At 42.8% G+C, this 12577-nt stretch overlaps 3 protein-coding genes across 3 annotated transcripts in view; 1 reads left to right on the forward strand and 2 right to left on the reverse strand.

Annotated features, from left to right (window-relative positions):
- LOC118424488 overlaps positions 1-11863 on the forward strand; it is a 26749-nt gene extending 14886 nt beyond the window's left edge. The window contains exons 2-6 of the mRNA XM_035833061.1: positions 8452-8627; positions 8960-9067; positions 9500-9592; positions 9919-10136; positions 11109-11863. Of these exons, the coding sequence (XP_035688954.1) occupies positions 8452-8627; positions 8960-9067; positions 9500-9592; positions 9919-10136; positions 11109-11419 (906 nt within the window). The 3' untranslated portion in view covers positions 11420-11863. The remainder of the gene's footprint in view (positions 1-8451; positions 8628-8959; positions 9068-9499; positions 9593-9918; positions 10137-11108) is intronic.
- Positions 2742-6747, reverse strand: LOC118424487. The gene is made up of 2 exons (XM_035833060.1): positions 5726-6747; positions 2742-3894 (listed from the first exon to the last, which is right to left on the reverse strand). Exons 1-2 carry the CDS (start codon positions 6461-6463, stop codon positions 3607-3609), a joined length of 1026 nt encoding a protein of 341 aa, XP_035688953.1. The 5' UTR covers positions 6464-6747; the 3' UTR covers positions 2742-3606.
- Positions 11675-12547, reverse strand: LOC118424321 (kelch domain-containing protein 8B-like). The gene has a single exon (XM_035832868.1). It carries the CDS (start codon positions 12545-12547, stop codon positions 11675-11677), a length of 873 nt encoding a protein of 290 aa, XP_035688761.1.
- Between the last annotated feature and the right edge of the window lie 30 nt (positions 12548-12577).

Here is a 12577-nt window from a genome sequence, read left to right on the forward strand (position 1 = left end):
CCCATACGATCGAACCTCCATAATCTTCAACAAAGTGTGCGTTACTTTTATCACTTGATGTATAGTAAACCCGTGTCGAGAAGGCAGAAAGCAACCTGATTGCTAAAAATTACTTCCTTACTTTTCTACAAGGCTGGAAAGCGAGTAAAGCTGCGCCGGGGGTAACCGCTAGGCGAACCCTTCGGTAACCGCAAAGTGACCCCATACGGTGGAACTTTCAGAATCTTCAACAAAATGTGCGTTACTTTTGTCACTTAAAGTTCATAGTGAACCCCGTAACGAGTAAGCAGAAAGCAATTTCGAAAGCGAATGAAGTTTCCCCTTGGCGAAACCGCTAAGCGAACCCTTCGGTAACCGCAAAGTGACCCCATACGGTGGAACTTTCAGAATCTTCAACAAAATGTGCGTTACTTTTATCACTTGAATGTCATAGTAAAACCCGTGTCGAGAAGGCAGAAAGCAATTTGAGTGCTAAAAATTACTTCCTTACTTTTCTACAAGGCTCGAAAGCGAGTGAAGCTGCGCCGGGGGTAACCGCTAGGCGAACCCTTCGGTAACCGCAAAGTGACCCCATACGGTGGAACTTTCAGAATCTTCAACAAAATGTGCGTTACTTTTGTCACTTAAAGTTCATAGTGAAACCCGTAACGAGTAAGCAGAAAGCAATTTGAGTGCTAAAAATTACTTCCTTACTTTCTACAAGGCTCGAAAGCGAATGAAGTTTCCCCTTGGCGAAACCGCTAAGCGAACCCTTCGGTAACCGCAAAGTGACCCCATACGGTGGAACTTTCAGAATCTTCAACAAAATGTGCGTTACTTTTATCACTTGAATGTCATAGTAAAACCCGTGTCGAGAAGGCAGAAAGCAATTTGGGTGCTAAAAATTACTTCCTTACTTTTCTACAAGGCTCGAAAGCGAGTAAAGCTGCGCCGGGGGTAACCGCTAGGCGAACCCTTCGGTAACCGCAAAGTGACCCCATACGATCGAACCTCCATAATCTTAAACAAAGTGTGCGTTACTTTTATCACTTGAATGTCATAGTACAACCCGTGTCGAGAAGGCAGAAAGCAATTTGAGTGCTAATAATTACTTCCTTACTTTTCTACAAGGCTCGAAAGCGAATGAAGTTTCCCCTTGGCGAAACCGCTAAGCCTAAGCGAACCCTTCGGTAACCGCAAAGTGACCCCATACGGTGGAACTTTCAGAATCTTCAACAAACTGTGCGTTACTTTTATAACTTGATTGTCATAGTAAAACCCGTGTCGAGAAGGCAGAAAGCAATTTGAGTGCTAAAAATTACTTCCTTACTTTTCTACAAGGCTCGAAAGCGAGTGAAGCTGCGCCGGGGGTAACCGCTAGGCGAACACTTCGGTAACCGCAAAGTGACCCCATACGGTGGAACTTTCAGAATCTTCAACAAAATGTGCGTTACTTTTGTCACTTCAAGTTCATAGTGAAACCCGTAACGAGTAAGCAGAAAGCAATTTGAGTGCTAAAAATTACTTCCTTACTTTTCTACAAGGCTCGAAAGCGAATGAAGTTTCCCCTTGGCGAAACCGCTAAGCGAACCCTTCGGTAACCGCAAAGTGACCCCATACGGTGGAACTTTCAGAATCCTCAACAAAATGTGCGTTACTTTTATCACTTGAATGTCATAGTAAAACCCGTAACGAGTAAGCAGAAAGCAATTTGGGTGGTAAACATTACTTCCTTACTTTTCTACAAGGCTCGAAAGCGAGTAAAGCTGTGCCGGGGGTAACCGCTAGGCGAACCCTTCGGTAACCGCAAAGTGACCCCATACGATCGAACCTCCATAATCTTAAACAAAGTGTGCGTTACTTTTATCACTTGAATGTCATAGTAAAACCCGTGTCGAGAAGGCAGAAAGCAATTTGAGTGCTAAAAATTACTTCCTTACTTTTCTACAAGGCTCGAAAGCGAGTAAAGCTGCGCCGGGGGTAACCGCTAGGCGAACCCTTCGGTAACCGCAAAGTGACCCCATACGATCGAACCTCCATAATCTTAAACAAAGTGTGCGTTACTTTTATCACTTGAATGTCATAGTAAAACCCGTGTCGAGAAGGCAGAAAGCAATTTGAGTGCTAAAAATTACTTCCTTACTTTTCTACAAGGCTCGAAAGCGAGTAAAGCTGCGCCGGGGGTAACCGCTAGGCGAACCCTTCGGTAACCGCAAAGCATCACCGTTGCAGCGGACTAATACAAAAATAGTTTCGCTTGCTGACTAACTGTACTCCTTGCCGGGAACTCGCTAAAAAATAATACAACAAATCTTTGCTCAGCTGTAGAGATTTACCCATCAATAGTCAGCAGAAGTTAGGGAGACAACCGCGCACTTCCGGCCTATTACACCAACCTTCCGACCCGGAAGAAACAGATCGTCTATTCGTTTGTCGATTTCATCAGCCGTGGATTCAGTCGCCAGTTAGTGGCTAAACTCAACATAGCAGCCGATTCAGATATCAACTCACAGCAGCGTGAAGGCTGCAGTGATCTTTTGCAAGCGAAAATGGTAATTTTAACGCTGCAATAACATACGACAGAAAGGGACAGGATGAATTTTTCGAGATTTTTCGTAAATGTGCATTTTTCGTGTTTGTTCCGAATTTCCGATGTCGGACCTTAACTACAGTTTTGATGGACATATCCCTTCCATCTCAAAATAAAGATGCAAATCTTCCTAGATGAGATTCTTTCCGTAACATGACACCAAAAAAACAGATCATTTGCTACCTTTGCGTTTTTATTGCATGTTCTTCAACTTGCCGGATTTTTATATCAAAGGGAGTCAAAGATTCACACTGTGTGTCAGTATCGAAAATAGAATGTAGAAGGCATCACAACAAATCAGCTAGGATGTACATGCATTATTCTGGAAATTGCCTCGGCCCCTGAGGCGTCGCCAAAACATCTATTCTATACCGTAGCATTATATACAAGGTAATACCTCTATGCACAGCTATACGATGTTTTGCTCCTTTTACCTGGTTTCCTTACATAGTTATTAACTGTACATAAGGGATACATGGTCCCAATTTTAGCGAAATAAAAGTCTACGTGAAAAGAGTATACCTCAGTTTGTTTCCTTAATCTATACAATTGGTGTTTGTTAAAATCGTTTAAAAGATACGTTTCATTGGACAAGACCTAACGATATCAAAGAGTTATTGCCCGTGAGAACGTAGAGTCTTAAAGCTTAGCAGATGTTTGGTGGCTTTTCTCGCCAGATTTGGCACATATAAATAGCAGCCTATATCCTAACAGCAAAAATAAGATCTAACGATCTCCTACTTTCTCGACATTGACAGGCATTAACTTGAAACAAAATTGATAAACCTACTTTCCGTCAATTTTAGATCCTTACTAGTCAAAATCGGACGCACATTTTGCTGAAGAAAAGTGACACATGTCCTCCTTTAATTTCTACCGTGGCCGGTAAAGACTTGGTGGGAAAACGCTTCCAAGACCCTGTGCGAAAGCACTGCCTTACTAGCAGGTGCATTTAAAGAATGCTGATCGGTAAGTTGCAAGAGATAGATTGTACAAAAGTCACAATATCTTCTCATTTAGTTTTCCACATGTACAGTTTATCGTAACCTCTTCACCCTTTCCTCTGGGGGAGGTTTAGCTAAGAACTTCTTCAAGTCCTCGGTGATTGGCATTTGGAACTGAAGCTCCTCCATGCCCGGAAATGGCACGATTGCACTTCCGCCGGCGCGCTGCATGCTGGGGTAGTTTGTGTCGAAGAGCGGGTGCGATATGGTGATGAACATGAGGCGGTCGATGAACTCTAGCGTCTCGCCGTGGTACTTCAGCATGCCTTCGGAAAGCTCTCGGATGCCGTTGGACACCTCGTAGTCGCTCATCACTCGCACCTGCAAAATTAGACGCACATAGTTTACGTTATTAGCGTGCGTTATCATTTCCTTTGCAATCAAGTTCATTCTATATGATATTTGCATGTGCCAAGACAATGCTGATTGGTTATGTAAAGGCCTATAGATTTTTATGTACTATTGACACGAGTTACGTAGCTGTGATACAAATTCCAGTTTACCTGGCAACTTACAGGTTTCACCATCCAATATGGCGGACAGGTCTTACGTCATAATCACGTGAGTGCTAACGCCTATCAGTAGCCAATCAGCCACATACTAATGATACTATAGACTGATTCCATAATTTCCACCCCAACATCACTTAGGTCAATGCCCAGAAATAAAAAAAAAATAAAAAAAGTCATTCAAAATGTGAAGTTTGATTGGCATGCATCCACTCTCTTTTTGCTTGACGGGCATTTTATATCATACAATTCTTCCAAACTATGTTCATTTTAGTTAATCATTCGTGCCTACCACCTACGCAAGCAAACATGACCTAAAGTCGGTGTGACAAGACGGGCACGCAATATGCTCATTTTACGCACGACAGTGCTTTATATGAAAACACAAGCTTACATCACATTTGTCAATATCGATAAAGACCACCTGTTTTAGACTCCCCCTCCCCAAGAGAAATATTATAATACACTTACATTCATGGTACTAATAACTATCCAAACCGTCTTATTTTCACAGTAAGAATCTATACTCTAAATTAAAGCACTTTGGACTTCCTAATCTTTAGTTTATCTTCAACCAACATATGCCGTGAACATGAGCAAACAACAGTGTTTATATAAAACACATGATATAACTGATCCAACATCGATCGACCGAGATTTATCTAATAAGGCAGTGTTTGTTGCCTGGTTACACCTTGTTGTTACAAGCATAGACTATAATGCATTCTGTCTGGAATATCATTTGGCGTTGTGACCTGAAATAATATTTGATTGTAACGTTGGTAACTAGAAAACGAAGGTTTGGTTTTGGGTACAATTTTTTTTTGTGATTAAGTCGGCAAGCTTGGTATCAAGTTATGACTAAATCTAGTTTGTGCTAACCGCCAGTCGTTAGCGATTGTTTAAGTTTGTTGTAAGTAATTTGAGATTCTTAACGGTACATTTTCGTAGTTGGTTAAAATATACTAGTGACGTCGACTAGTGTCTGCAATAAACAAGTGAAATTTTCTGTTTTCTATTGTACTTGATTTTGGCTTTTGAACAAATATATGACGTTAGTCTACCTTTATCCGATAACTTATATCCGTTGTATAAAGAACATGGTACTTAAGCTTAGGGATATCAAGTGTACGGACGCCGGTTTCAAACAGTTATATTGTTATATATTAAAAATATTGAAAATATTGCAATTTGAATCCACCGTCTTGATATCTCTAAATACACTGGTTTTCAAAACACCGGATACAGGTTATCCCGCGGATAATTGTAAACTAACGTTATCCCATGCGGACTGAAAAAGACACACGATTTACTAGTTGTCGCGTCCTGGCACCGGAGCCAAAATATTGACTCCCGATTGTTTGTGTCAGGCAGGCGAACAATGAAGAAAGCCCATTCATTAGGGGACTTGAGATGGCGACATAGAGCATTATTGAGTTTTATCGCCCAGGACTTTGTACATATCTTGCATGCTCTCTACAATAAAGTGGAATAAAGTCGTTCTCTATATACATTACTAAAATGTAACATAAACTATGTCCGTTAATGTTTCGATTCACAATAGTAGCCTATAGAGTGGTGATTTTCTGACAAAACTAAAACACTGTCAAATACTTTTTATATATACACATGTGTTTTCTTACCTGTGGTGGGAACTTTTCCTTGAGCATGGACAGCCACTTGAGTTTTGGGATGACCACAGGTAACTGTTCCAGTTCCCATTCCACGTCTGCTTTACATGCTTGTATGTCCTGAAGAATGTTAATATAAGGAATGTCTAGCTCCCGTACTCTGTTACTCAGGTCTGTGAAATACGGCAAAGTGTTCATAGGACCGGGCCGGTGGATGAGCAAAATCTTGCCGAACTCGTGTAGCGTCTTCAAGATGTATCCGAAGGTTTCTCGGAGGTTCTGGATGTGTTCTATCGAGTCGAACATGATGATGCGGTCGAAGGGAGCTGCGCTGTACACCGAGGGGAAGTCTTGCGCGGCCTCGCGGAAGTATTGCTCGGCGCCGACGTTTTGGATCTCGATCGGGAGAAGTCGGCGGCGATCGGGAGTGGGTTCGTAGTGAACCTTTCCCGGTGTGACGGCTACTATAGGTTGGGTCAGACAGAAATGTTCCTGTATTTTCTGTGCCAGGCTGCCTACGGGGTCACCAATATAGGCCACCCTGTGGTGAGTGTCCAACTCGAGATATTTGTGGATGGTCTCGTAGATGCTGTCCTCGTACACGGGCCCGAAGCTGAACTTCTCGGTATCGTCGTACGAAGGAATCCGTAGACGGTTCCGGTACTCTTCGGAGATGACCGAGAGAAGCCGAGGACTCTCCGGGCTCTCCACTCGGCGCCGGGGAGAACGAGCCGACATCGCCGCCGCCATCTTAAAATACCAAACTCCGTCCGCTTAATTTGTACTCACAACACAAGCTAAGAATGGCGTCTCAAGTCACAACCCTGGCTCTCAAAAACCTTCTTTGCTTTCACGCTACACAGGCTTCTCCACAAGTGGTCACTGGGGACTTGTTAAAGCGGTAAAGGCCACACACGGAACACGCCAAGTACCTGTTAGGATAAGTCCGGGTCGGGAGGTCGTCAGACAGGAAATACAACACCTGTTGTCGCCATAGCGACGGGTAAACAATTGACGTCCCAAGGGAGTCGGTATGAGTCTGAGCGCTCGGTGTAAAACAATCAACAGTCACGTGACTACCGCACCGGCCTATTTTGAACGGATCCCCAGGGATTGGAATAAGGAACGTTTTCGTTTTTAAAAAGGACAACTTTTCCATTATTTTCTTTCGTCTGAAATTAGTATGGACTATCCTATTAAATGAAAGGGGTTAAATGAAGGCAGCTGTATTGCACGACCAAATGATGAGAATAGATTGTGATACATTATTTCATACACTCCAGGAACGTCAGTCCCTTGCCTACCCTTAAAGAATTTTAATGGAATCTTCTTGTCTTTATGTGATCTTTTACCGCGCAATGCTTTATACATATATGCAGGAGACGTGAGCATGGCCCGTTATACAACTAGAAGGTCAAGCCTTTAGCTATAGCAGGGTTTAGCCCATTCGTGTTCAAGGCTTAGGTCTGAAAGCCTTTGTGATACTCAGAAAGGTTTTGGAGTGGAAAGTTTTAACTGGATACATCGGTAGTCAACGGTGCAGGGAATAATGTGCGTGTTGCCTGGAGACAAACATTTGGTGAATATTGGTTCATAGAGAACAAATACAGCGGTCGTTTTTGTCTTCATGCAAAGGGCAGAAAGTACGTAAACAAAGCTTTGGAAAAAGCGACAGCCGTGCGCAACCACTTCTATTCGCTACAAATCTACAATCATAGGGTGTCTAAGGGGAGGCCATGGGATATAAAAAGTCGGACAACTAGAAAGACGTAAACATTAAGTGCCACAAAACAAAACGTAGCATCCGTAGCAGGCTCTCTGGGCCTTTTTTCGTCTTTTCCTATTTTGGGCTCATAATATACTTTTGCTGGCCATTTGTTTTTTTTACTAGGTCGCTTGTACCACTGGCCTACATTGAAAACTAGCCTACACCAATCCTCTTGGGGGTGGGGGGTGTACAGGCAACAAGCGTCAGTATTTCCATTTTTAGAATGATAACGATAATTGACATAATTGGGGAGCATGATTGACTACCCCCCATATTCTCAGCGCAAAGTTCCTTTGACAAATAGTTACATCTCCAGCTGCTGCACGTACTGTAATGGTAACATGTGTGCGCCACAATAGACAGTAGTCTCGATCCAGGTCTCGCGAAAAGGTGAACATTGTAGATTATCGTTCAAGCTTTAAGTTCGACACAAATGCTTGTCCCTTAATAGTAGCCGGTGCCAGTCTATTTCTATGTGTTTCATAAAAAAAACTATGGATCGATATATCGAAGAAAGATCCGGGTGTGAATCGTATATCTTATTATTGTATGAACAGGGGTAGGATTAAAAAGATCAAAACAAAACTTTACATTTATAATGATAATGGACACAGTCAATGTAATGGTCACCAGAACAACGAAGCATTGTTTGTCAGTACTGGGCTCGAACGATTTAAACAGGGGGCATTTTTGCAACCTCTTCTGCAAGCCTCCCCTCATATCTGATGGACTGTCCCCAGATCAATATGTGCCTACTCTTGCGCGCGATGGTCTACATAGGCGCTATTAGTAAAACAGTTCTTTCGAGGGATTTCATAGATGTTTGACTCCGAAATGACAATGTTTTGTGGCTAGTGTTTCCACAATGAACGTTGTTGCGCTGAGGGATCTATTGACATTTGATAGCTTGCTCTATCTTCCAAGTCACGGCATCACATTTATGTGCCTTCGAAATTCTGCTTTTTAACAGTGTAAGAACGTCGAGGGTTACAGCGCAACAGGTGGTTCAAACATGGCCGCGGTGCAGGTGAAATACCGTCCGGTAGGGGTCCTCTCTGTACTGATTCTGCTGTCGACGCTGGTGGTGATCTCCATGAAAAGTAGAAAGAGGACCAGAGCATTGACAAAGGATCTACAGCCAACAAGGTACATTTTGTACCTTCCCTGCTTTACTTCATTAATCCGTCTATTGATTATGAATGATCATCTAAATTTGAAGGGTTACTTTTTCCGGAACTTCCGAAGGACTACTGGCACATATCAATCTTTTAGTGTATAACAGTTACATAACTTGATATTTTAAAGAACACACTATTCTCTATATTGTATTGTCTTCATTTATATTACGCATTTTAAGTTTAGCTATTTATCTACATCAAAGGGCATTCCTTGTGAATCACAGCAGTGATTCAATATATTTTATACAGTCCTCAAATACTAGAATATCTCTTCATTTTTCTCCGGTGTGTGCTTTGAAGAGGTACACCGAAGACCGTACCAGACTGTCTAGGTTACTGCGCATGTCTCAAGTTCACAGACCCCGGATGTACGGAAAAGATCGACTTGATTTTCATCCGAACGGAAAGGTATGCAGAATGATGAGCATATATATAATATTTTCGTATCTTCGTCGCTGTATTGTGTTGGAGCAAAATCTGTCCCTTATATGAGGCCAAAAGATTGGGTATTTTTATTTGTAGGTACAGTAATATGTATCCGCGTTGGGAAAGAAAAGTTGCTATATAGATTTGTTCAAGGTCATTCAACATGTTCACGGTTCCGAGTACGTATGTGCAGCGACAAGATTTGTCAGTAATATGTCAAAGTCCGTAACTTGTAAATATTTCTCGTCTTGATTTGCATAACAATGTTTAGACGTGATTCGTTTATGAAGTTTATGTCTCAGAGGCCTTCACCTTTGACATAGTGCCCACATTTCCTGTCGCTGTACATGCGTACTCGGAACAGTGACCTTGTTCATTGCATAAAATGGTGACTTTGTGTTGTCTGTTCTATAGGACTGGAAGTGACGTGTTGGCGTCCATGTTCCATCGGTTCGGCCATGAGAGGAAGTTGGAGTTCGTCCTTCCGCGAGGAGGGGAGGACGATTTGTAAGTTCTCAGATTTTACACCCTATTGAAGACTTTATTCTCAATGGACATAAACACATCCATACACACACACACACATATATACACAAACATACATACATGCACACACACATACACAAACCTGTAACGTAACACACACATATACATACACACAAACACACACACATACATGCACACACACACACACACAAATACATGCACACACACACACACACATACATGTACACGCATACATACACACACAAACATGTACACGCAGAAACACACACACACAGACAAGCTCACTACCACTAGTAACAATCTCAAATACAATATTTCTTCCATAGATATCTAGGATGGCCAGGCCCGGTAGAGTTGAGACACTACCGCCCCCGGCACACCCGTCACTTCAACCTGCTGGTAGAGAGAACCGTTTATGACAAACAAGCGTTACGTCACCTCTTCCCTCATGGCGCTTCTTACGTCACCGTTCTGAGGGAACCCTGGGCTCAGTTCAAGTCCGCGTTCCACTACTACGGTGTCGATACGGTCGTCGGTATACAAGGTAATACGTGTAGATAAATCTACGTACTTCATTCTACATTACGATGGGAATGTAAACGCAAGATACTGGTACAGGTGTACTTAGAATTAACAGTTATCTACATCATACATAATTGTTTGACTCTCCAAGCAGAGTTTCGGCTCCGACCGTTTATTGTCATGTTTAATACGTTTTTGTCGGGCTTTCTATTTTGTACCGGTCAGGAGACATGAAGAAAATAGGACAAAATAAAAAGCCCGGTAAAAGCGCCTAAAAACGTCAAAAACGACCGGAGCCGAACCTATGCTTGGAGAGTAACACAATCATGTAGGTAACTGTTAACTCTATGTACATTCTACAGTATGCTGCGACTAAAGTAGATTATCATGACTATTATCTATCGTGAGCTTAAAAATAATGGGACAGTGTAGCAACTAGCAGCATTGTTCTGGAACTCTTTTTTTATTGTTGACCACATGGTACCCCTGTATGATCACAATAGAACGTTTCCAGGTGTTTTGTCGGTTTCCAAGCGAGATTTAACCTACTGTGATTATTATTATACTTTAACAAAGTTTGCACCCAAAATATAACTAGTAATGTTCTTTAGTACATGTTTTCAACGGAACAATTAATCTATTCTTGTAATGGTTACATCAAGAAACTTTACAAACGGAACAAGCGTGGCAGGAAAGCATAAAACTGTTCAAACCATCAGTCTATCATCTAAGGTCTATATCATTATGGTAACTTCCAATTCGTCTAATAGTATCCAATCTTCTACATTAACAAAATGCTTAAAATAACTTGATCGATATTGGATTACGTCAGGCACCGACAGGCTATTTAGTCAGTATCAAAAAGAAATGCTATTCAAAAGCTGTTGGCAAGTCAATGAAGTTTGCTGTTGCTGTTGCACAAAATATAATACTTTAAGAATATTCTACTGATCTTCTATCTGTACGTAATAGCATTTCAAATGTGTCTATCCAGGAGACGACCCCATAGCAGAGTTCCTACAGCGCCCACAGTACTATGACGATGTGTACAGGTCATCAGAGGCCAGGAGTAGGAGGTCCGAGGTTCCAGGCGGTGTGTTGGTTACACACAACCCCATGGCACGCGACCTCGGCATCTCAGAACAGTCATGGCACAATGTGACGGCCATCAATGAGCAAATCAAGGTATGTGAAAGTAAAATAACTACTAGTATATGTGACAATATCATATGCAATTCAAAGAGCCAATCTTCTTGGGTGTTAGATCATCTCCTAATACAACTTTACAACTTACATGGGCCTTAAATTCGAATTGTTCCTTTCTGATCCAAGTCTTGTTCGCTCTGTTGTTGACCAATGTTTGGATTGTATTTCTGTTCTTTTCGGGTCCGGGGGTAGCCGATGAGGCATGTCTAGATTAGGATTCTAGCTAGGAGGCTAACGATTGTGCAGGATGTATAAAGTTCCTTTGCGTTCAGTTGTGAAATATTCTGAACATGGGAGTAAAATTAAGATTGACATTTTGGGAACATTTAAAATCATCCGAGGAGATCTAGATATTCATTCGTCCTTTGCTTCGGGTAGTGCTAAGGTGACGCAAACCTCTACGCCGCTTGTGTTAAGACCCTTCCGAAACGCCAGACACATGTCTTCCACATCTTCCTCTGACGTGTGAGTGTCCACAAACTTGCCGGTGAAGTGCATTTGTCCGCCGAGGATGAAGTAGGCCTTACGGTCGATGACGGTGACTTGAGAGGCAAACTTGTGGACGCAGGAAGGCTGGGGGACCACGGACCAGGCTGAAACAGTCACGTCATCCTTGACGAGGACTCTGCACATCTCGACAGCGGCATATAAGCTTTGCCCACCTGCAATGTATATGGTATCAGCTTTGACCATTGTGGTTGCTTCTGCATGGGGTCGGGTCGTCGGCGACACTGCTTCCCAGGACTTCTTCGGTGGGAAGAAAGCTTCGACAGCTGAAACCGGTTCTTTCCTATGCTCGATTTGTGGGGTGGGTACAGAAGGCTGACCTAATCCGAAGGCAAAGCCGTTTTGTGGTGGCCGACGTTGGGTAACCTTTGGATCCACAGGGTGATGTGCGTAGCCACCGATTGCAAACAAAGCTCCCTGACAACTTGTCAGGGCTACTCCATCAGATGAACGGGGGAATGAGCGGATTCTGCTCCATCGGCCCTCAGAAACTTCGTAGCAGTAGGCATTGCTGCTGCGATTGTCCCCTTTGTCCACCACAATGAATATCGTTGTGTCCATTGCTGTCATTCTCGCTGTGTCATATTGGCAATTCGGCGGAAACGGTAGGCTCTTCCAAGTGTTTGTTGCTGGGTCGTAGAACTGGAAAGATGACTGAACCATCGCATAGAGAACGTTCCCCACCACAGCCACTGCTTGAATGGGCCCGGGAGCGCACATGGTCTTCTGCTTCCTCCAACCATTTGCAGT

The sequence above is a fragment of the Branchiostoma floridae genome, chromosome 10 (assembly GCF_000003815.2).
Source record: "Branchiostoma floridae strain S238N-H82 chromosome 10, Bfl_VNyyK, whole genome shotgun sequence".
In the NCBI taxonomy this organism is placed as follows: domain Eukaryota; kingdom Metazoa; phylum Chordata; class Leptocardii; order Amphioxiformes; family Branchiostomatidae; genus Branchiostoma; species Branchiostoma floridae.